General features: G+C 36.7%; 1 protein-coding gene across 2 annotated transcripts; it reads left to right on the top strand.

Annotated features, from left to right (window-relative positions):
• Positions 1-41: 41 nt before the first annotated feature.
• On the top strand, positions 42-25203 carry CB1H4orf33 (chromosome B1 C4orf33 homolog). 2 transcript variants are annotated; one of them, XM_045467768.1, is made up of 7 exons: positions 42-278; positions 328-331; positions 10843-11028; positions 16172-16232; positions 19481-19532; positions 19893-20089; positions 22273-25203. In XM_045467768.1, the coding sequence occupies exons 3-7, from the start codon at positions 10848-10850 to the stop codon at positions 22376-22378; spliced, it is 597 nt and encodes a 198-aa protein (XP_045323724.1). In that variant the 5' UTR covers positions 42-278; positions 328-331; positions 10843-10847; the 3' UTR covers positions 22379-25203. The 2 variants fall into 2 exon arrangements, with proteins under 2 accessions (XP_045323724.1, XP_045323715.1); XM_045467759.1 differs by having other exon boundaries at positions 19890-20089.
• The last annotated feature ends 700 nt before the right edge of the window (positions 25204-25903 follow it).

Genomic DNA, 25903 nt, shown 5'->3' with positions numbered 1-25903 from the left:
GTCTTTACACGCTATTGGCTATTTGTCAAGCTATAGGCGGAGCTGCGATAACCTGGATAACTGGGAATTGAGCCCCTAGCGTGGCAGGGGCGAGCTGGCTCCTTTCGGTCTTCCTGTGGTGGACTACAGTGTTTCAGTGTGTGTGTTTATGTGTGTTTACATCCCAAGATGTAAACGTAGGTAGGGCATAAAATACATGTTTTAAATGTTCTCGGGATCTTTGATACCTAGTACTTCTGGACTGGGAGAACGTGCTGGCCAAAAGGAGTGAGTGGAAAGTAAGTAAATTTCTGGAGCTGGAGGGAGAACCCATGCTGGCGGCTTCAGAGTCCACCACCAAGGCTGACCTTCTGGAGGATTTTTGAGTATGGACTTGATTTCCAGAAGCTGAGTACGATACTGCCCCTCTGGGTCTTTAGAGAAAGGAAACACCTCTTTAAATATTTAACTGTGTGTCAGTAAGGCATGTAGTTACAAGTACTCCAAAGGTCCTGCAAATTCAGCAGTTATTTCTTTTTCTTTTTTTTTTTAGTTTTTTTTTTTAATGTTTGTTTATTTTTGAGACAGAGAGAGACAGAGCATGAAGGAGGGAGGGTCAGAGAGAGAGAGGGAGACACAGAATCCGAAGCAGGCTCCAGGCTCTGAGCTGTCAGCACAGAGCCCAACGCGGGGCTCAAACTCACGGACTGTGAGATCATGACCTGAGCGAAGTCTGCGGCTTAACCGACTGAGCCACCCAGGCGCCCCAGCAGTTATTTCTTTAGAGATACTTTGCTTCCTTAAAAAAGAAGAAAAAAGTTACATTGTATTGCAAGAAAAAATTAGACAAAACTTTAAATTTTGGGGTAAATTACAATTATCAGAATTAAAAATTGATTTTGTCTGGATATAAGCCTTATCTTACTATTGGAGGAAATTTCAACACTAGCAATAAAAATATTAACTTGAAGCTAGCTTTAATAGATTATAGTTCTGCCAAATATGTTTTATTGAAATGGTTTCACTAGATATGTCAAGATGTAGCTCCATTTGGCTTTCTCTTTAACAGTTTAAGTTTTGTTGTTCTGTACTCATAATGCTATATAAATGATATAATGTTAGCAGAATATATTAAGAAGTTTAAAAAATTTGTCCCACTATGTCCATTTAGGTATTTGAAATCCTGAAGCTTTCTCCATACTCCCTATTAAGAGATGAGGTGGTCCCTTCCTCTAAAGGCTGGCTGGTAAATATGGAGGTATATCTAATAACCATAAAAAAGTTTAGTTTAGCTTTGTGTCAGTGAAGATTGAACTTGATCTGGTTTTGGTAGCCTTGAAGTTAACCCAAAAACTTATTGGAAGGAGAGATTGAGTGGGCAAGTTTCAACTCTTTTTTGAAGGTCGGTGTATGACTTTTCTTCATGAACTCGTCACTGACTCCCCAAGGACTTGTTTTTAAGTTCTCCTACATTTGAACCTGTATTTTGTCATATTGTAGTTTAATTTGCCATCAAATAGTAATAAACTTAATTCTACATTTGTAGAAGTTATAGATGTTAATATATATTAGTGCTGGCAAAGAGTACCTTCTGGATATAAATGATGAATTGTCTTTGCATTGCATAAATTAAATATCTGAAGTTGGAATTTTTATCTCTGTACTTGAACTATCTGGTTTATACAGTCAAGTTCAATACAAACTGTAGTTTTGGGATTTGGTGTTTGTCTGGGGGGGCTAGTTTACACAACTCAGCTAGTTGAATTTCTGAATTTCAGTGGAGTTTTTTCAAAAAATTTTTCATCCTTATGAAACAAAATTGTGATGATTCCACTTATCCTTAAAGTATTGCCTCTAGTATTGCTTGATTTTAAAGGTTCCCTTGTGTTCTCTATCCAAGGAAGGCGCTTCCTTAATGCTTCGTGCATTGTTTTGTAGTTTGTCTCCAGGCTCCTGCCTGGAACACAGTAAGGGCTCAACAAATATGTGAAGAAGGAATTAAAGAATTCAGTAGATGTGCTTCGAAAGTATTAATGTAATTGAGTACAAGGAATGAGAAGTGAGAGAAAAAAAGTACTTAGTATGTGTTTAACCATTCTCTAGCCCTAGATCTATTTCCTCAATAAAGAAAACCCTTGAAAATTGATAGCTTTTACTAATATTAACTTATTTAATAAATTGACATTGAGCACCCAGTACTATATGGAAAACATCATAAAGAATACAAAGTTGGAACTTTAAGCTAGGGTGAAAACTGCATGAAACATTCTCTGGTATAATTAAATGCCATAAAAAACTGATTTTTAAGAAGCTCTTCATAATTATTTTCACCAGCCAAGAGAAGCATGGCCTGGAAATTGGGAGCTCTCTTTTTAAGCTTGTCTTTTTTTATTATTATAATTTCTGTAATATAAAATGATATGAAATCTCTCAAATTTTTAAGTGTACAGTATAGTAGTGTTAACTATGTGCACATTGTTGTACAGCAGATCTCTAGAATTCTTTCATCTTACCTAACTCAAACTGTATACCTATTGAACAATAACTCCTCATTTCCCTCTCCCACCCAAAGTGATTTTTATAAAACAAAAATAATAGTTGTGGTAAAACAAATACAAAAGCTGTTTCCCCCCCAAAGAGGTTTTTAAAAGTATGCTATAAGCAAAATAAGTTTAGGCTGAGCCATGTGAAATTGCAATTTTTACGATTTTTGAGTAATGGCTACACACTGATGTCTGCTCTTGCAGAGCAGGAGAAAATGGTGGTGACTTGACTTAAATATGTAGCATATGCACAGTATTCTCAGAGTAGCTATGAAGTTCAAGTGCAGTGACTCCTCCTGAATTAAACCCATAGATCCTATAGACATTTTGGTAACTCTCAGCAACCAAAATACAGAGTGATTCTATTATTTGGAAATATTGTAGTTCTGTAAATTATTACCTTTTCTTGAGAAGTTTAAAATTTTACACAAAATTGTGTTATGAGTTTGTGTCTAATCCTCTTTAGAAACAATAAGTTTACACTGGCATGAAAGAGACACTAAATGAAGGAAAATAGATTGATAAATGCTCGGATAGTTAAGACTGAACCAACCAGAGCCATGATGTGTATCTCTAGAACACTTAACCATGTTTTATGATCTCAAGGGTCAGTTAGATTCTCCTACCTCATAGTCTAGTTTTTTTAAAGGAAAACCACTTAAGAAAGATGTAATTTTAATGATTTCAACAGAAAAATATTTTTTAAGCAAACCTATATACTTTAATAATAACAGCTAATCTCTTATATTTATTACATACATGCTAGGCACTGTACTAAATATATATATATGTGTGTGTGTGTGTATATATGTGTGTGTGTATATATATATGTGTATATATCCGCTCACAAAAACCTTTGAAGCTAGGTCCTATTTTAAAATCCTTTTTACAGTAGTAACTTGCTGATGATCACAGTTGGAAAGTGCTTGAATTGGAATTTGACCCTAGGCAGTCTGGTTCCAATGTCACAATCTTTGACCACTATGTATATGCCTCCCAGTAGTGCAATATAATTTACATTTAGGGTAATATTATTTATAATGAGTGTAATATAAAATTAATTTACAATTTTTGCTTATAGGGCCAGTTAGCCTTTAGTTACATTAAGTGAATTATTGCTGTATGTGTTCTATTGTAATTTTTTTTTAATGTTTATTTTTGAAAGGGAGAGAGATGGAGGGAGGGGCAGAGAGAGAGAGGGAGGGGCAAGAGGATCCAAAGCAGGCTCTGTGCTGGATGTGGAGCTCGGATATGTGAACCATGAGATCATGACATGAGCCAAAATTGGTGTTTAACTGACTGAGCCACCTAGGAGCCCTCGTTCTATTGTAATTTTAATGATTTATAATCCATTTTCAGATTGTTGCACAGTATTTATATTGCTGAATTACCCATCCTTCCCCTTCTAGACTGCTCAAACTTAAGTGGAAAGATTAAAAGTTCAGATATTCATTGGTAGTCTTTCAGCAGTTTTCTTTCCTGCAAAAACCAGGCATCTCGGTCTCAGTCCTCCGAGCCCCACCCCCAGAATGTGTAGGCAGCTGGGCGGAGCCTAAGGTTGAGCCCTCTCAGGTGACCCCCACAGAAGCTAGTGAGCTGAGTGTGGTGCAGAAAAGAGCTTCCGGGTCTGTGTTCTCTCCTTGTTATGCGCTGTTCCCTCTGTCATTACTGGCACCTTCGACCAGTCTTGTTGGCTTTTTCTCTGGTAATTAATTTTTCCGCTGCTTTTGCTGGCATAGTTCACTCGCACTTTCGGACTTTCTTCTTTCTCCGTAAATGGACGGAGTAAATGGACAGGGGTGCAAGTGGAAGCAGAATGCAAACTGAAAATAATTATCGTGAGAAACTATAGAAAATTTCGTGAGAAAAGGAATTTGGAAATTTTCCTTGTAAAACGTTCTTTACGAGAAACGTTTCTTTAGAGAAAACACCTTTTTCCGTAACTTAACCTTTGCAGAATGTTTTCCGTCTTCCAGGTGCTCAGTGTTCTGGGGTTCTGTCTTCTTTATCTCCCTTCATTTCCTTTTAAAGGCCTTTTCTCTAGTACAAATAAAGCATGAAAATAATTTAAAAACTGTGACTTTTTTTGATGAAAGAGTAGTTTGAAGAATAGAGGTTAAAAAATGTGGAAAAACACAGATTAACAAACATTCTTTTAAGAAAGTTTAAATAGGGGTACCTGGGTGGCTCAGTGGGTTAGCATCTGACTTTGGCTCAGGTCATGATCTCATGGTTGGTGAGTTCCAGCCTCAAGTCGGGCTGTGTGCTGAGGGCTCAGAGCCTGGAGCCCGCTTCAGATTCTGTCCCCCTCTCTCTGTTCCTCCTCCTCTCATGTTGTGGCTCTTTCAAAAATAAAATAAAACATTAAAAAATAATGAAAAAAAGTTTAAATAGCCAACACTGAAATTGCATAATAGACTGGTGATCACCTTGAATGAATATATTCCTTCAATAATATTCCCAGTGTTCATCTGACTTTTTAGAAATGTTCAGCATATGTAGAGTCAGAGAAGCGTCTATAGAGAAGAGGTGGTCACTATAGTCTTTGAGAGATCCAGCCATAAAATGGACTTTAAAAATAGTTTCAAATGATTCATTTATTTTTTTTGATAGTGATGTGTGCCTATCATAATATAAAATTCAGGTAGTTTTTTAAAAGAAAGTGATAATGGTTGCAAGTAAACCTCCCTTTCTGTCTTGTCTTGGGCAGTTAATTCCCTCAAAAGAGGTAACCACTGTCATCACTGGTTTCTTGTATATGCTTTTTGAGATACTATATGCATTCACAAGTATATATGCAAAGTGCCTTTTTTTAATGAAATAAATTCATGCTTTTTGCACCTTGCTTTTTTCACTGAATATATATTTAGATATATATAGAGCCGCCTCATTTTTAATAGCTAAATTGTATTTCCTTGCTTAATAATAGTGTAATTTCTTCACCAGTCCTCTACTGATGGATATTTAAATTATGATATTAACTTGATATTTTGTTATTATAAATAATGTTGCAGTGAATGTCTTTATACTTATGTCATTTTTTTTTTTTTTAAATTTTTTTCAACGTTTATTTATTTTTGGGACAGAGAGAGACAGGGCATGAACGGGGGAGGGGCAGAGAGAGAGGGAGACACAGAATCGGAAACAGGCTCCAGGCTCTGAGCCATCAGCCCAGAGCCTGACGCGGGGCTCGAACTCACGGACCGCGAGATCGTGACCTGGCTGAAGTCGGACGCTTAACCGACTGCGCCACCCAGGCGCCCCATATACTTATGTCATTTTGAATATGTGCAGGTATAATAACTCCTAGAACTAGAATTGAGTCAAAGGATATTTGCATTTTTTTTGTTTTGATAGATATTGAGGGATTGCTCTTCACAGAGGCTGTGCCAGTAATGCCCCCACAACAATATGTGATTATTTCTCAGTGTCCTCTTTATTATACCATGTTATCAAACTTTTTGATCCATGGAAATAGTAATGTATTGTTTTAATTTGCATTTCTATCATAAGTGAGGTTGAACATTTTGCATCTACTTTCTGTCAACTGTGTTTTCTTATTTTGCTGTTGGGATATTGATCTTTTCCTTACTGATTTCTAGGAGCCCTTTAAACATCAAAGAAGTTAGTTATTTGTCTAAAATATGAGTTGAAGATGTTTTTGTTCCCTAACTGTCTTTTGATTTTGTAATGGTGGGCTTCTTTTCTTTTCTTTTCTTTTCTTTTCTTTTCTTTTCTCTTTTCTTTTCTTTCTAGAGAGCATACATGAGCCAGGGAGAAGGGCAGAGAGAGAGAGAGAGAGAGAGAGAGAGAGAGAGAATGAATCTCAAGCAGGCTCCATGCCCAGCACGGAGCCTGACGTGGATCCCGACATGGGGCTCGATGTCATGATCATAACATGAGCCAAAATCAGGAGTCAGATGCTTAAACAACTGAGCCACCCAAGCGCCCCTGTAATGGTGGTAGTTGTTTTTTTGTTTTGTTTTGTTTTTTTGTGGATGTAGGCAGACTTCTTCTGGTTTTGTTATTTTTATACAGCCAAATGTATCACTCTTTTATGTCTTTTGGGTTTGGGGTTATATTTTATTTATTTTTTAAGTTTATTTTTGAGACAGAGCATGCAAGCGAGGGAAGGGCACAGAGAGAGGGGGAAAGAAGATCTGAAGTGGGCACTGTGCTGACAGCAGTGAGCCCGATGCAGGGCTCAAACTCACAAACTGTGAGATCATGACCTGAGCCAGGGTTTGACACTCAACTGACTGAGCCACCCAGGTGCCCCTGGGGTTATATTTTAAAAGGTTTTGTTTTCTACTATAAGGTTTTTTAAAAATTCATTTTTTCCATTTTTTAATACGGTTTTTATGTTTAAATTTTTGATTCATTTAAATTTGAACATAATATACCAAACTATATTTAAATATATATACTATTTTTATATACTATTTAAATATAGTATATATTATATATAGTATGTATAATATACTACTATTTATACTATGTATTATATATATTATATGTAACATATACTATTTAAATATACTATATAAACTATTTATAGTTTGGTATAGGGATCCAACCTTATTAAATTGGACTGCAAAATGAACTAATTGATAATAGATCTATTTGGTTTAGTTATACCAGACCGGTTGGTTAGCTACATGAGAATCATCCCTAACTCCCTGGAGACTTAAACTTTATTTCCTGAGCACCTGGTATGTCACCTGAAATAAAGTGAGTAGTTAATAAACCTTTTTAAAAATTTTTTTTAAATATTTATTCATTTTTGAGAGACACAGAGAGACAGAGTGTGAGTGAGGGAGAGGCAGAAAAGAGGGAGACACAGAATCTGAAGCAGGTTCCAGGCTCTGAACTGTCAGCTCAGAGCCTGATGTAGGGCTCGAATTCACAGACTGCGAGATCATGACCTGAGCTGAAGTTGGACTCTTAACTGACTGAGCCCCCAGGCACCCAATACACCTATGATAAACTAAATTGAAAGGACGTTTCTAGGTATGATATATTATCTTAGTTACTTACCACTGTTTTGGTTGAAAGAGAAATGCTACCACAAACACAGTTGATTTCTATTGCACAAAACCTTAGAATCATGAAATTTTGGATCCAGAGACTAGAATGATTATTTACTTAAGAAATAAATAATAAATTCCTATTACTTACAGGCATTCTAGTTGGGAATGGGGAGACAGTAAACATGTAATTCTGTTAATCATATATAGACAGTAGAGAGTGACAGGAAGTAGAGTGCTGCAGGGATGCACACTAGCACAGGTCACAAAGGACATGGACAGTTGAATTGTCTTTACTTCAACGTTTATTTATTTTTGGGACAGAGAGAGACAGAGCATGAACGGGGGAGGGGCAGAGAGAGAGGGAGACACAGAATCGGAAACAGGCTCCAGGCTCTGAGCCATCAGCCCAGAGCCCGACGCGGGGCTCGAACTCACGGACCGCGAGATCGTGACCTGGCTGAAGTCGGACGCTTAACCGACTGCGCCACCCAGGCGCCCCGAATTGTCTTTACTTCATATGAGTACACGTGCAAACAAAAAAATTGAGAGGTAGTGAGAGTTAAGCTTCAGGAGACAGTTCTAAGTATCCCAGGGAAATTGAAAGGAGAATGTGTTGTTTTTGTCTGGGTCCATGTTATATTTAGATTACATTGTAAACTAGTGGGTTTGACCATATTTTTAGGTTAATTTTGTTATAAACATTGTGTACATTTAGATTAACAGGAATACTCTTTAAGCAAATTAACAAATTTGTCATTCTAATAAGGAAACTAAAGTCATTTATGCAATTAAAGCCAAAGTTACATGCTACCCTTGGACATGTCATCCATGACACTCCTCCTTGCTGGTAGAAGTCTAGTCAATATTTCTTGCAGTAATTTTCAAACACTGTTCAAAGAAATCAGGGAAAAAGGCTAGTAGAAGGTCTTGAAGTTCCACTACTTTATACTCTCAACAAGAGTAGCTCTGCTTTTATATTTAATTTCTTCTGAACTTTTAAGTAAGATTACATTTTATAATTTGAAGTTATAGAGTAGTTTGTAATTTGAAACTCTAAAGTACATGTCAGTCTTACCACAAGACCCACCATGTGTGGATGGAAGTGACAAGCCACTTTTTAGGAGCAAATCACTGCGTGTGGTTTAATTCCATTTAGACATAGAGATGATTGCCTAGAATAGCTGGGCGTTGAGAATTCTGTAGTGGAAACCCACTGATTAGTATAAAGATCCCTTTAATGTGTGCAATATTTTTGTAGATATGATGGTCCTGTGGAGAATGAGTGAATCCGCCAAAACTTCCAAGTCACTAAGTTATATTTTGCCAGGATTGTAAAGCTCCAGGTTATGAGAATAACATATTCTCTGGCATATTGGTACCAGAATCAGATTTAATCACCATTTCTAACATCTTGATTTGTTCTTATTTCTTCCTGTATGCTTCAAGATGGTACTTAACCAGTACCAAAATTTGGGATACAGATTTATCCATTTATACATGAAGAATGTGCCTTGATATTTCAACTAAGGATAGTAAATTTATGATTGAGGTATTTTATTTCACATAAAATCAGTACTAAGTTCTACAAAAATCAGTCAATTTATGCAGACTTATCACTCATTGAGCTTATTTTAATAATGAAGAACATAAATTGCTGAACATATCCTCTTCTCAAATACTGTAAGTTGCATATGGATTGTAATGCCAGAATTATTTTATTTTAATTTTAGAGATTATCAATTAAAATTTGTTAGCATGTAGTGAAAATTAGGAAGAGCTACTACATACTTTAGAAAAAGGTTTTCAAAGATCTTGGATTCCTGTGGGCCACCGAGCTTATATATTTGGATCTCCCAATGATTGTTACACAGTAGGTACTCAGTATCTATTCATTGAAATAAATTTATTCAAAACTTAATAACTTTATTATTTGCAGTAAAAACCTATGAAGCAAGGAAATGCATTCAAAGGTTTCAGATAAGGGAAATTGAAGTTTGGAAATAGCACCATTGCTAATCAAGATTATCTTCTGAACAAGACATAAGGACCTAATATAAGTTGAGGAATCCACCACTCCTAAAATAAGGTTTTCATCTCCTTACAGATCTCTGATGTACCTTCATTTTTCTTAATGTTTATTAATTTTTTAGAGAGGGAGAGAGAGAGATAGAGTGCAAGCAGGGAAGGAGCAGAGAGAGAGGGAGGCACAGAATCTGAAGAAAACTCCAGGCTCTGAACTGTCAGCACAGAGCCCAACACGGGGCTCGAACTCACGAACCGTGAGATCATCATCTGAGCCGGCGTCGGCCACTTAACCGACTGAGCCACCCAGGCACCCCAGTGATGTATCTTCATTTGGGAAAACATGGCTTATATTAGTTCAGTTTCATGTGACCTTGGACAAATCTGTTTTCTTCATTTGTAATGAGGATAAAAATAGATCCTCTGCAAGTTTGTTGTGAAATTAAGTGAGATAACATTTATAAAATGCCTGATCCATAGTGTTTAAATAAAAATGTAATTTTATTAATATGATGCTTTCTTTGCATTTAATCCTCAGAGAAACAATTTAAAATGCAAATACTGCTTGTGTCAAATGTATTTAGTCTATTTCAAAGTTTAGACGATAAATTCTATTTTTCAGTCAGAGAAGGGATTAACATGTTGTGTTTAACACTTGAAATATCAACAATTGAGAAGGTTAAGAAAATCTGTACCCTGAGATCAAGGAAGACAATATTAAACTCTACTAACCTTCAAATAGTTGGAGCACCCCCCTTCCCGCAATTCCCACCCCAAAGAGAAAAGGGTTTCAGCCAAAAGAACAAGTGTTAACAGCAGTGCTTCTGCTGATTTGTAGTTATTTTTTTTATCAAATCGTTTTTTTTATTATATAGATCTTGATTCCCAAAGGGGTCCAATACACCTGCACATTTTAGAATAAAAGATAAAGAATGTAGAAACTCATAGTGTTTATAGCCATTAAGTACATGAATAGTTTCTTCAGTGGACTTAATTCGTTTTTAAAAATGATTTTGATATATTCTTTACAAGGTAACATGAGCTGCATCTAGACCTAGTCTTAAAGCTTTTTGGATCCAACTCCCTATCTTATAATAGAACTCAGGTCCACAGTTTGCCATAACACAAATGGCCTTTTGACTCTCAGAACTGTGTGTCTGCCCCTCTGCTGCTTTCCTGCTATTTGACATTGACATTTCCATTTCATTTCTAACTATAGGAAACAATTGTATACGGTTAAAGAGTTTGTCTTATTTTTTTTTTTCCTTTTCAGATGGATTTTAAAATAGAATACACTTGGGATGGTTTCCCAGTGAAGCATGAGCCAGTGTTTGTCAGGCTGAATCCAGGTGATGGAGGAGTGGTGATGGAAGTTAGTGCCCCATTTTTCAATGATCCTCCAGCCCCACTTGGAGAACCAGGAAAACCTTTCAATGAACTGTGGGATTATGAAGGTAAGTGGAAGTACTGTATTTTATTGCAAACATAGATCTTTTTATAATACCCTCTCCTAGAACTATTATTTTATCTTGCTGTAAGGAAGTGTGTGCTCTTCTGAGCAGCTGACGTGTGCAGTTTCTTCCGTTCCCTACCAATCTCTTATTCTGACTTTTTCACCATCACCTGTGTGACTTCAGCTATATAACTAGAACAGTGAAAAATGGCAATTACAAATCCAGATTTTTAAATTGCTGCCGTATTTCTTTCCTTTACTTCTGATACCTATTTTAAGAAGAGTTCAGCATTTCTGTTTTGTCGTTAAGTATCTTCAAATTGCCACTTTAACCTTATAAACCTTCTTTATGGAAGTTTGGGGATGTTTTACTTATAGAAATACTATCAACTTTAATATGAAATGTAGTTTTTATTTTATACCGACAATCTCACATGTCAAATGAAGACTAAAAGACATACCATGAAATTACATTTTGCCAGGTTTGCTATATGATCCCCTCCTAATGTATTCTAATTAAGCAACCAAACTTACATTTCGAAATACTCTTTATGATTCCATTCCTCAGATCACAAACCATAACTGTCCCTGAGAGAAAGTTCAAACCCTTCCTGTAAGATTTCAGAGTACTCATGGGTTGGGCTATCATATTCAACCAAAAGCTCTTTTTTTTAATTAAAGTGTCATTGATACACAATGTTACATTAGTTTCAGGTGTACAGCATAATGGTCCGACAAGTCTGTGTATTATACTATGCTCACAAGTGTAGCTGCCATCAGTCTCCATACAATGCTATTACAGTACCATTGATTATATTCCCTTTATCTCTGTGACTTATTTATTCCAAAACTGGAAGCCTGTATCTCCCACTGCCTTTCACCCATGTTCCCTGCCTCCCTCCAGCAACCGTCAGTTTGTTCTCTGTATTTATGTGTCTGTTTCCACTTTTTATTTACTCATTTGTTTTGTTTTTTAGATTCCATATATAAGTGAAACCATATGTCAACCAAAGGCTCTTGACTTATGAAAGGCTAATGGTCTTACTATCCATGCATGTTCTCATCCATGTACCTTTTCTCATTCTATTCCCCCCACCTGTAATGCACTTAGTTCTAAGGTCTAATATAGGTTTCATTTCTTTAAAAAAACCTTTGATGATTCTTGTAATCCATACAATCTGTATAGCATCTGTATAGCATGCATTTTGTCAGTGTTAACTTATCGTATGTAAAACATACATTATCTTTTACTGATACTGAACTTAAATATACCAGCTACCTACTGGTGTAGACACCAATGTGACTTAACTACTGGAAGTACAGACACCAAACTCAAGAGCTCCTAAACTCAACTCATCTACTTCTGTCATAAACCTGCTTCTTTCCCCAATTGCCCAATTACTTAATACATCAGTTCACCAAATACAGAAATATGAGGTCTTTCCAATATATCCTTCTCTCTCACTCTCCATGTTTGGATTTATTTACTGAGTCCTATCATCTTTACCTCCTGAATGTTTCTCTAAGCTAGTTCTTCTTCATCCCCGCTATCCCTGCCATAGGTTAGACCTTTATGATCTTTCACCTGGGCCAGTCAAAGCCTCCTTACTTGTCCTTTTACCCTTGGCTTCATTCTTCACTTAGAAGCCAGAGTGATCTATCTAAAATGAAAATTCAAGGGGCGCCTGGGAGGCTGAGTCGGTTAAGCGGCCGACTTCGGCTCAGGTCATGATCTCGTGGTCTGTGAGTTCGAGCCCTGCGTCGGGCTCCGTGCTGACCGCTCAGAGCCTGGAGCCTGTTTCAGATTCTGTGTCTCCCTCTCTCTCTGACCCTCCCTTGTTCATGCTCTGTCTCTCTCTGTCTCAAAAACAAATAAACGTTAATAAAAAAATAATTTAAAATAAATAAATAAAAAAAATAAAATGAAAATTCAAACTCATAATTCAGGTCTTTACAAACCTTCTCAGGCTCCCTGTCCTCTTGGGATAGTTTCATCCTTCTTTTTATGATCTCTATATAAGATTTTCCATGACCTAGCCCCTTATTCTCTTTGCAGCATTGCTTCTTCATGCACTTCAATGTTTGCCTAGAAAGACTGAACTGCTTGTAGTTCTTTAAGGGAAAATATTTCCTAATCATGTACATTTGATTATACTTCTCTTTCATCCTGGCATGCCCTTTTCATCATTCCTCTTCACCCAGTTCCAACTCATCTTTCAAGATGGAGCTTAGGTAACACCTTCTCCAGGAATCCTTCCCTAAACCACATTTTGGAGCTAAGTATCTGTTTTCTTTTTTCTTGTGGTAGCAACCCATACCTCCTTCCCTTTTGATATTTTTATTAGAAGTGTCCACTTTCATGTCTGATTAGGTTGTAAGCTAATGAAAGTATTCCCAGAATCTGATACAGGGTTTAATTCAGAGAAGATGCAAAAATGATTTTAAGATGATTATGGAAAATAGTAATTAGAAGATGTATTAGAGTCTTCCAGAGAAACAAGACCAAGAGATACAGTTGTGTGTGAGTGTGTGTATGTGTAAAGAAAGAGAGGGATTTATTTTAAGGTATTGGCTTATGCAGTTTTGGAGTCTGGCAAGTACAAAATCTTCACGGTAGAGCAGCAGGCTGGAGATGTGAAGAGTATATACTGCAGTTTAAGTCTGATGGTGTCTGCTGGCAGAATTCCTTCATGGTCAGGGGAAGTCTGTCTTTTTTCTGTTAAGGGCTTCAATGATTGGATGAGACTCAGCCACATTATAGAGAATAATCTGCTTTACTAAAAGTTTACCGATTTAGGGGCGCCTGGGTGGCGCAGTCGGTTAAGCGTCCGACTTCAGCCAGGTCACGATCTCGCGGTCCGTGAGTTCGAGCCCCGCATCAGGCTCTGGGCTGATGGCTCAGAGCCTGGAGCCTGTTTCTGATTCTGTGTCTCCCTCTCTCTCTGCCCCTCCCCCGTTCATGCTCTGTCTCTCTCTGTCCCAAAAATAAATAAACGTTGAAAAAAAAAAAAAATTAAAAGTTTACCGATTTAAATGTTAAATCTCATGTAAACAATACCTTCACAGAAACATCTAGGATAATGTTTGACCAAATATCTGGGTACTATGGCTAAGTTGACACAAAAATTAACCATCATGGAAGCATTCTAATTCATTTAGGTAAAAAACTTAGAAAGGGGCAATAAGCCTGAATCATTGGTGGAACTGTATCCATGCTCAGCGAGGAGCCCGAGTGGGGCTTGATGCCAAGACCCTGGGCTCATGACCTGAGCTGAAATCAACAGTTGGATGCTCAACCAACTGAGCCAGCCAGGCGACCCTTAGCTATTTTATTATAAAAATAACACATGGAAAACTGGAAACAACATATATGTCTTCAATAAAGGACTGTGTGAATAAATTATAACATTCTATAGAAGAATACTATACAATAGTTTAAAAGCATTAGGTATCTATATGCTGCAAAGTTTTTTGTGAAAAAAGCAAGTTGTAGGCAATTATGATCTATATTTATTTTTTAAAATCCATGCAGGTAAAATAGATTGTAGAAGGACAGAAAACATCTGACAAAAATTTTAGAGCAAAGTGGAAAGAAAAGGACTTTGACTTTTTACTTTATATATGTTTATATTGTTTTAATCATTTATAAGAAGTATGTATTACTTTCATAATTAAACAATTTAAAAAACATCACATGCACAAAAAAGTCCAGGAAATTGTAAAGAAAAGAAAAATCACCTACGTGTATTGCCTCTATCAGAGATAACCAGTCATTTGTGTGCACGTGTGTGTGCGCGTGCGCGCGTGCACTCATACTTTGCATACATTTATTTTTTTATTTTTTTAATGTTTATTTATTTTTGACAGAGAGACAGAGTGCAAGCAGCGGAGAGGCAGAGAGAGAGGGAGACACAGAATCCGAAGCAGGCTTCAGGCTCCGAGCTGTCAGCCCAGAGCCTGATGCGGGACTCACACTCACAGACTGTGAGATCATGACCTGAGCTGAAGTCAAATGCTCAACAGACTGAGCCACCCAGGCTTTCCCCTTTACAGACATCTAGACACAGGCATGCATGCACATTCTTATTTCATGTACATTTCGTTATCGTTCTGCAGCCTGCTTATCACATATCATGGATATCTTCCCATATCAAAAAATATAATTAACTGTATATTTGATTGTAATGACTGTATTATATATTTTTGCATGGAATATATAAATTCCATAGTTTATTTAACAGCTCTCCCATATAACAGGAGTTTTATTTATATAGTGGGAAATAACCATTTAAAAAAAATTTTTTTTAACGTTTATTTATTTTTGAGACAGAGAGAGACAGAGCATGAATGGGGGAGGGGCAGAGAGAGAGGGAGACACAGAATCAGAAGCAGGCTCCAGGCTCTGAGCCATCAGCCCAGAGCCCGACGCGGGGCTCGAACTCACGAACCGTGAGATCGTGACCTGAGCCGAAGTCGGACGTGTAACCGACTGAACCACCCAGGCGCCCCTGGGAAATAACCATTTAGATCATTCTAAATTTTTGAGCAATACTTTGATGACTGGCATGATATTTATTTCTTTTCCCAGTTGTCTGATTATTTTCTTTTTAAAAAAATTGTTTTAATGTGTTTTTAATTTATTTTTGAGACAGAGAGAGACAGAGCATGAGCAGGGGAGGGGCAGAGAGAGAGGGACACAGAATCTGAAGCAGACTCCAGGCTCTGAGCTGTGAGCACAGAACCCAACGCGGGGCTCAAACTCACGGACTGTGAGATCATGACCTGAACTGAAGTCAGACGCTTAACCCATTGAGCCACCCAGGCGCCCTGTCTGATTATTTTCTTAAGATAAATTCCTAGAAAAGAAGATAACTGTCTCAAAGTCTGTGTAATAATATTCATTGTTTTAGAACGTCACCCAACACGAGGCTTTATTAATATTTTTAATTTATGATGATCTGATGTAGGAAAAAAATGATGATTTATTTCCTATGTATTTCTTCTTCCAGGCAATGCGTATTTGTTTTCTTTTGGGGATAGAATTAAAAATACTGAGTTAATTCATTTTATATTCTAAAAAATGAAGTATTTATTACTGAAGCAAAATCAACCTTCTCAGTATGTCTTATCTTTGTTTTCAAAAGTTGTGGAAGCATTTTTCTTGAATGACATAACTGAACAGTATTTAGAAGTTGAACTTTGTCCGTAAGTATAACATTTTTTTCTAACTCATTACTACGTAATTTGAATGCAGTTATTTCCTTATTATAAATTATATGGTCAGGGAAAAGCTCAACTAATAGGAGTGCTAATCTGAACTAATCTGAATTATGTATAATTCTTTATTTTCAAGTTAGTGTATAACATATATTATAAACCTTTGAAAATATTATGTTGATATTATTCTCAATTCTCTAATGTGGCTTGTTTTCTAATTGGGTTTTTTATAAAATGAAAAATCGGGGCGCCTGGGTGGCGCAGTCGGTTAAGCGTCCGACTTCAGCCAGGTCACGATCTCGCGGTCCGTGAGTTCGAGCCCCGTGTCAGGCTCTGGGCTGATGGCTCAGAGCCTGGAGCCTGTTTCCGATTCTGTGTCTCCCTCTCTCTCTGCCCCTCCCCCGTTCATGCTCTGTCTCTCTCTGTCCCAAAAATAAATAAACGTTGAAAAAAAAAAAAATTTAAAAAAAAAATAAATAAAATGAAAAATCATTATAAATAACAAAACTTCCTCTCATTATTTATTCTAAAATTTGCATTATTATATATTAGCTATTCAGAAATAAAAGGAGATATAGATATAATGAATTGAACTAGTTTCTTTTCGGGAATCTTTTAAATGACTGGATTAAATTTGAATTTTATGTATTACATAATTATGTATTCCTTCTTTTATTCATCATTCAGCTATTGAGTGTATACTATGTCACTTTGTGTTCAATGCCAGGGATAAAAATTAAATCACACATAGCTTTTTTAAAGACTTATTAAAAAAATTAACCTTGGACTGTTGTTTAAATTTAACCAGTCGTTTGGGAACCCTTTTTACCTAGTTGGCAGTTTTTCCTATATATGCAAAAAAGTAAATTTATGGCTACCTTTCATTTAATTATGACAGAATTTAAATTAGTAAAATATTTAGTAAAGAAATATTTCTTTATATTGCCATTATTCATTTTAAATGACCTTAATTTAAAAAAAATTTTTTTTAATGTTTATTTTCAAGAGATAGATGGCAAGCAAGAGAGGGGCAGAGAGAGAGGGAGACACAGAATCTGAAGCAGGCTCCAGGCTCTGAACTATCAGCACAGAGCCCAATGTGGGGCTCAAATCCATGAGCTATGTGATCATGACCTGAGCCGAAGTCAGATGTGGAACTGACTGACCCACCTAGGCACCCCTTTTAAATACCTCTTAGTATCTAAATCCAGCAGCCTCTGTCCCTTTGTAGAGTGGGCAGAGTCCCAAACAGTTGATTTAAATGAAATTTTAGATATTTTTTTCTTTTCCCTTATTTTGATATCTTGCTAATTCTGATGTGGAAAACATAGATGTTCACAATTATATTTTTGAGAACAATCATATATTTTTGTGTGTACCTTTTAACTAACATGCCAGAATCTTTTGTTGAAAATACGATTAAACTGTCATATGAGGAAATAAAACTTCAACTGTTGTGTGATTATTTTCATCATACAGGAGAGAAAGCTAAGGCAAATAGGCTTGCAACTTGTTTAGAAAGCAGTTAAGAACTTGGGTATGCTAGAATTCTAAAGTTTTATCCTTAGTTTTAAGTTCATTAGATGATACTATCAGTGTCTTTTCATAAAATGATTTAGTAGTATATGAATAGGATAATTAGATTCTCTTTTGTTTTTAAATTACATAGTAACTATTATGTATATAATTAATAATTCTAAAAGTTAAAAAAAATCCTTAGAGTAGTTTAGTTTCATATATTCCAGGACAGTTAATAATCAAGAATCATGATTTTGGGGGCGCCTGGGTGGCGCAGTCGGTTAAGCGTCCGACTTCAGCCAGGTCACGATCTCGCCGTCCGTGAGTTCGAGCCCCGCGTCGGGCTCTGGGCTGATGGCTCAGAGCCTGGAGCCTGTTTCCAATTCTGTGTCTCCCTCTCTCTCTGCCCCTCCCCCGTTCATGCTCTGTCTCTCTCTGTCCCAAAAATAAATAAACGTTGAAAAAAAATTAAAAAAAAAAAAAAAAAAAAGAATCATGATTTTGCTTCAGGCTATCAACTCCTATGACAGTTAATTAGCCTCTAGGAAAGCAACATGAAGAATATTGTTGTTTTAATTTGCAAGGACTTTTATTCCTCTTAGGATATTCTTAAGGTTGTATAATAATACAAATAAACAGAGGACTTTTAAGTGAAAATAATACTTCTGTTAGAATTATTTATTGAAGGAAATCCTTCCTGCAAAGCTTACAACAGACCATCTGAGGAGAAATGTTTAGTGTTTTCCAGAGACAGTAAATTTGTTTCATGTAACTACTTGAAATCCTTTGATTCTTACTGACCTGGCTCATCCCAATTATGCTCTCTGCTCTCTTTTTTTTTTTTTAATTTTTTTTTTCAACATTTATTTATTTTTGGGACAGAGAGAGACAGAGCATGAACGCGGGAGGGGCAGAGAGAGAGGGAGACACAGAATCGGAAACAGGCTCCAGGCTCTGAGCCATCAGCCCAGAGCCCGACGCGGGGCTCGAACTCACGGACCGCGAGATCGTGACCTGGCTGAAGTCGGATGCTTAACCGACTGCGCCACCCAGGCGCCCCTCTGCTCTCTTAATAGAATTCCTTCTGAGGATATATTTTGTTTATCTTTGAAAATGTAACATCAGTGTCTGAGCTAATGGTACAAATTAAAAAAACAGGAAAACAGAACAGGCAGACGGATGGTGGAGAGTTGTATGAAAGAAGAGATACAAATTAAAATCTTCAGCCTGTTGACTTGTGTTAGACAATCTATGTTTTTATTTATCTTCCTGATGAGCGTCAGTCTTTTTTTTTCTTTGTCTTTTTCCTTTTCTTTTTTTTTTTTTTAACAGAAATAACCTTTAGTAAAGTTGTTGGATTCAGTTGTAGATATTTGTGCAAACTTCCTTTATGGTGTTTTAGTTTTCAAGATGGGTTTTATTATGCTATCAGATACTGTGGTATCCACCCCCCCCCAATCCCTTTTTCATACTTTGCCTCATCTGACACATGTAGCTTTCTGCATTTGACTGCAATGGTCTGAAAAATGGTAAGCTTGAAAATCACATTTCTAAGTAACTGAACACACTAGTTCTCCCTATAATTATCCAATATTCATACTGCACCTTTTAATTATTTGGAAATTTAATATAAGCACACACACTGCAGGTATGAAGGAAAGTAAAGAAAATAACATTTGTTTCTTTCAAACACTCATGAGGAATTTTAATTTTGACAGTCACGGACAACATTTGGTGCTTTTACTCTCTGGAAGAAGAAATGTATGGAAAGTAAGTAAATAAAAATATTAGACAAAATCCTTTAATCCATAAGGTATGTAGAGAGGTGTGTGTGTCTTATATAAAATGTTTCAAGTATAAATCTAAATTTACTGGGGCGCCTGGTTGGCTCAGTCGGTTGGGTGTCCGACTTCGGCTCAGGTCATGATCTCACAGTTCGTGGGTTTGAGCCCCGTGTCGGGCTCTGTGCTGACAGCACAGAGCCTGGAGCCTGTTTCGGATTCTGTGTCTCCCTCTCTCTCTGCTCCTCCCCTGTTCACGCTCTGTCTCTGTCTCAAGAATAAACATTAAAATTTTTTTTTTTTAAAACATCTAAATTTACCTTTTGTGTTTCACATGTTTCTATAGCAGGAGCTTGCTCTATCATTCAGAGTGTCCAGAGAAGAGACAAAATGGGAAGGCAAAGCTTATCTTCCTTGGAGTTATTTTCCACCAAAGGTGACAAAATTCAATTCATTTGCAATTCATGGGTCAAAAGATAAAAGAAATTATGAAGCTCTTTACCCTGTACCTCAGCATGAACTGCAACAAGGACAAAAACCTGATTTGTAAGTAGAAAATAAATGAAGATACGTTCCGATTTTGAGTTTTTTGGAATCTAATTTGTGGTAGAACAGTAGTAACATTTTTCATTCCAAGAAGACATGTGTACAAATACCTAGTAGAGTCTTATGTCCAGTGACGGTCCCCAGTAAATACTTGACAGACTGACTTTGGGCAGACATTGTCTCTCTTACTGCTGTCAGTAGAGCACTTACATTTCCTTAGCGGCATGAGAAAAGTGTTGCTTAGTGAGTATTGCAATGGCTAGTATAAAAATATGGTTGCAAATTCATTTATGATCCCTTTCAGAGCTAAATGGCCAGAGGCATCTATGTTTCCTGATGTGAGTGAGGGGTTAATAAATCTTTTCCCTTGCTGTTTAAGAATGTGATCTTCAGTCAACTCTCTAGCTCTCTTCCCCTGGTAACCTCATGATGATAAAAATGTCAGATATATTTTTAGGCAACATTGCTTGTCATAGTAATGACCCTTAATTGGTAAATTGATTCTTATCTGAGAGGAATTACGAATAAACTATGAATACCTGATAGGGGCAGCATGACTTTGGGATTTCCCCTAAACAGTCTCGTTCCCTGTGGGAATGTAAGAAACTATGCCTATGAAGTTATTATTACAAGAGATTTTGGCTCCTGTGGGGCAGCAGGCATGTAAGCTAAGGTATTGCCTACATTTTCTCATTTTGAGTCTTACCTCTTTGCACCTGAACCTGTCACATAAGGAGTAAATGATTCCTGCCCAGCCTCATAAATGCTTCATGGACTGCTGTAAACACTGCTCCCTTAGGAAGGAAAGGCACATACTGTCCTGGGGCAAACTGAGATTCCTACTCTGTATCTCTCTGGGCGTACCTAGTGTGGCCAAGATAGTCTGGTGTGATTGCATGTTTAGAATAGCCTAACAGATATCCTGGTGGGCTTTGTACCATGGTAGACTGACTTTCCTGCCTTTTTACCTTTAGAAAGTGCTATACTGCCATTCCTCTCCCTTTAGCTTTCACCTTCCTGTCACGCTCTTTACTCACTTCACCTTTATCTTTTCTAGCCAATTGCCTTTATTCTGCCTGACACACTTTTCCCTTTTCTCTTTGCATTTGTCCCAGTCCTGACCCTTTATCTTATCCTTCACTGTTTCCCTAACCTCTTTTTTTTTTTAATTTTTCAAATTTAAAAAATTGAAGTATAGTTGAGACACACTGTTACATTAGTTTCAGGTGTACAACATAGTGATTCGATAAGTCTGTACATTATGCTACGCTCATAAGTGTAGCTGCCATCAGTCTCCATACAACAAATACTATTACAATATATTCACTAGGCTATATTGGCTAGATTCCCAAGGCTGCACTTTTTATCCCCGTGATTTATTCATTTTGTAACTGGAAGTTTCCTACATTGACCATGTGACTCTAAACCAGGTTCAGCCTGGCCAGGGGGGCAGAATGGGACAGGAATCCAGATGCAACTCACTCAGGGCCCTCATATCAAGATGGCTTGTTTCTCTGGTTCTTCACCAGCTAGCTAATGCCTTCCTGTATTCAGGCTCCTCGTTTACAAGTTATTGGAGTTTTACCCTAGATTAAAGTATGATTATACTATTGGCCAAGGTGGAGCCAGGGCAGAGTGATTTCCTACACAGCTGAGATCCACTGTAACTTGTTAGTGAAGCCTTTCTCTCCTCATTAAGCCACAATAGTTTAAATGGTTTTCCCAGAAAGGAGAGAACTAGGATTAAATCTCTTTTACATTAACTGCCCTTGCTTTCACAAAATAGTCTATTCTCTATAATCTATTGAGCTGAAGCTTTAAAAACAATTATCTATATGGCATATAAAGTATATAACACTTTGAATGTAAAAATATCTGTAAGAGTATAATATTTGTTAAGGTTAGATGGAATGAGTCAGGTTTTGAGGGTTGATTTTTATCTCTCCCCTCAGCCATGAGGGAGCTTTTGCAGAATTGAGAGTGCTTTGAGATGTGGTGAATTTCAGAGCTGAATGTTTCATAGAAAGAATGAGAAAGTTGTACACATAGAAAACATCTTACCTTTGGTATTTTTTAAAATAGAATGTTGTTCTGTCACAAATGTGACAAATAGCCCTTGAGGACAGCTGTTTCACAAATGCATAATTCATTTCAGTTCCCACCTTCTTTTTCTTTCTGTTTAGCCATTGTCTGGAATACTTTAAGCCTTTCAATTTTAACACACTGCTTGGAGAAGAATGGAAACAACCAGAATCAGAGCTGTGGCTTATGGAGAAATCTGATGTATAGGAGTATAGTAGATGATCATATCAATCATTTCTTCTCTGTATCTTTTAAGGTAAACCAATAATAAGTATAATCTCTTTTAATCATGGTACCACCAGCACATTTCAACAGCAAATATTTTCATAGAAGTCAGTGAAAATACAGTGTCTCTGTGGCAAGTTGTATATGAGTTAACAAGAAAATTGAAGGTTTGTAGATGAGTTTATCTAGTAAGTTAAAATGTTCCTCAGAGTCATTAAGTCCAGAAGCGACCATGTCAATGAGTTCTACTGTCTGCCTTACCACCCTCAACCCAAATATCTCCAACTCTGTCAGCCAAAATCATTATTTCTCTTCCCACTTCCCTAAACCTCAGTCAGCCTGAGACTGGAACATCTTATTTGCACATGTTTTAGTTCCATGTAATGTACAATAATTCTTTACTCAGAATCTTCTGCATTCTTCAAGTGGGTTGAAAACAATGACCTATTTCAGTTGAGAAGGAGATCCACATTTGTTAAGGCATCATTAAGATACATATGTATTTAACCAGCTGTTTTTCCTGTCTTGGAGGCTATTTTTAGTCTGTAGAAGGAAATGGAATGAAGTAGCCTTGAATTTGGGCAACTGATTCTACTTTTGTTTACAAACAGATGACACTTACTTATGTATGCTGTTAAACCAGATGTGAAAATGTTTTTGCTTTATTTTGTGAGCATTAAACATTCCTGGTCTAGAATTTTCAAATTTTGTGCTATAATATAGCTCAGAGTTTGAAGCCATCTAGCAGATCATCTGTGAACTTCTCCACTAAACCTGTTTCTCCACTAGCATTCTCAACTCAGAGGTTAGTAGCGTTGCAGAAGAATTTTTATTGTACAGAATACACAACAATATACTTTATTCTCTTCTTTTTTACTAACAGAACTTGAATTTTTAGGGTCATTGCTCAAAAACATTTTTCCAGATTCCTTTGAAGACAGAGGTGGCATGATAAAGCAGCTCAGGTTAATGTGATATAAGTACACAGTATTAGGTGGGGATTTAAGGAAAGATGACTTGAAGATGAAAGATTCAGCTGTCATACACTTTTTGTCCTTTGCCCTCCCCCTTTCCTTTTTCCTGAATTGCATAATTGGAACCTGAGGTAACACACTAGCTGTATTGTATCAATGAGGAGACAATCCAGGGAGAGCTGAGCAGCAGGACAGAGGAGCCTGGATTATAAACAATGCAGTAGAGTAACATACCATATCTGGACTGCCTACCTATTGACTTCTTTATACAGGAGAAAAGAAGCTGCCTAATTTGTTTCCCCAAGTTGATCCATAGATTTAATACAATCCCAGTTAAAAATCCCAGAAGGCTTTTTTGGGGTCTAAATTGACAAACATTAAAATTTTATGTGGAAATGTGAAGGACCTCAAATAGCCAAACAATATTGAAAAAGAACAGAGTTTGAGGACTTACATGACTTGACTTCAAGACTTACTATTAAACTTCAATAATGAAGACAGTGTGACATTGGCATAGATTTAGACAAATATATCAAAGTAACAGAAACCAGAAAGGAAACAATATACAGTCAGTTGATTTTTTAACAAAGGTGCCAATGTATTTAAAAAGGGAAAGGATATCTTTTTAACAAATGGTATTGGGATAACTGAAAAAAAGCATGAAAACAAAACCTTGACCCTCTACTTAATCAACATAAAAATTAACTTATATGTGACTGGTGAAATGAAAAAGGTTCTAGGAGAAAATCTTCATAATCTGGAGTAGGGAAACATTTGTTTTCAAATAGGGCACACAGAGCACTAACTTAAAGAGAAATTGGACTTCATCAAAACCAAAACTTTCTGTTCCTCAAAAGCTTCCATTAAGAAAGTAAAGAAGCAAGCCACAGATTGGAATAAAATATTCGAAATACCCATATCTGACAAAAGACTCTTACCCAGAATATATAAAGAACTCCTACAAACCTGTAATAAAAGGAGAAGCCAGTTAAGGAGCCTTCACAGACACTTCACAGAAAAAATATACAAAAGGCCAATAAGTATATATAGAAACGCTCTCAACATCACTTATCATCAAGGCAATGCAAATTAAAACCACAAGATACCACTAAATGACTAAAATTACAAAATATACACACTGGTTAAATGGCTAACACTAAAAAAGACTGAGCAATAATGAGAATGTAGAGTGCCTGGAACTTTCATACACTATGGATAGGAATGTAATATATGGTACAATCACTTTGGAAAACTGGAAATTTCGAAAGTTAAATACACACTCTGTTTTTCAGTAGTTTCATGCTTAGGTACATACTGAAGAGAAATGAATGTTTATGGCAGTTTTATTCATGGCACAAAACATAAACAATCAAGTTTGTATCTATAGGAGAATGGATATACAAACTGTGATCTAGTCAGACAATGGAGTACTACTTATAAAAAAGAATGGACTACTGATAAATGTAATAACCGTACCTGAATCTCTAAAGCATTACATTGAGCAAAATAAACCAGACAGAACATTCTGTATAACTAATTATATGATGGCCAATTATAGGCAAAAACTAAGCTGTAGTGATGGATCTCAGAACGACTGTTTTCTCTGGGTGAGGTCAGGGGATTCAAACTGGCTGTAAAAGGAACATGAGGAAATTTGAGAGGGGGGCAGTTGAAATGATTTGTATATTGATCTGGCTGACAGTTATATAGCTGCATATATTTGTCAACATTCCCCAAGCTGTATATTTAAGATACGTGATTTTACTGTTGTGCATTATACCTTAATAAAATACAGTTATAAAATAAGCTGTAAATTAAATGGAGTAACTTCTACTGTGTATTGTTTCATTGAACAGTCACTAGTGCTAGTTAAATGTGGCTTATTAACTAATTTTTTTTTCATTAAGTATGTTTTCTATCTGAAAAGAGCTGGTGTAAGATGAATGCTGACTTTTACAAAAGGCTGTAAGTGTCTTCGTAACTACATATGCTGGTGTCAGTGTTAGGCATCCTAGATAAATTCAGAAAATATTTTTAAAATCAACAGCAACTAATTTGATATGACAACAATATGCCAGTTTTATATTCAAAAGGCATATTTGTGGGGTGCCTGGGTGGCTCAGTCAGTTAAGCGTCCAACGTTGGCCAGGTCGTGATCTCACAGTTTGTGAGTTTGAGCCCCCCTGCGTCGGGCTCTGTGCTGACAGCTTGGAGTGTGGAGCCTGCTTCAGATTCTGTGTCTCCATTTCTCTGCCCCTCCCCTGCTCAAGCACTTGCTTGCTCTCTCCCTCTCTCTCTCTCTAAAAAAATAAATAAACGTTTAAAAAATTTTTTAAATAGTCTGCAGTGCCTTACCTATAAATTACCTGAAGCAGTTTTATAAACACACATAAAACTATACCCTGCCCCCCGCAAAAAAGATACATTTAGTGTGTCCTGATTTGAGAAGTGAATCTGTCATTCTGAATCACAGGTTCAGATATAAAGTATAACTGTTTATAATATGGGGGGAAAGTAAAGTACAGATATTTTA

The sequence above is a fragment of the Leopardus geoffroyi genome, chromosome B1 (genome assembly GCF_018350155.1).
Source record: "Leopardus geoffroyi isolate Oge1 chromosome B1, O.geoffroyi_Oge1_pat1.0, whole genome shotgun sequence".
Classification (NCBI taxonomy): domain Eukaryota; kingdom Metazoa; phylum Chordata; class Mammalia; order Carnivora; family Felidae; genus Leopardus; species Leopardus geoffroyi.
The sequence above is the reverse complement of the archived record's forward strand: the minus strand, read 5'-3'. Positions and strand labels throughout refer to the sequence as shown.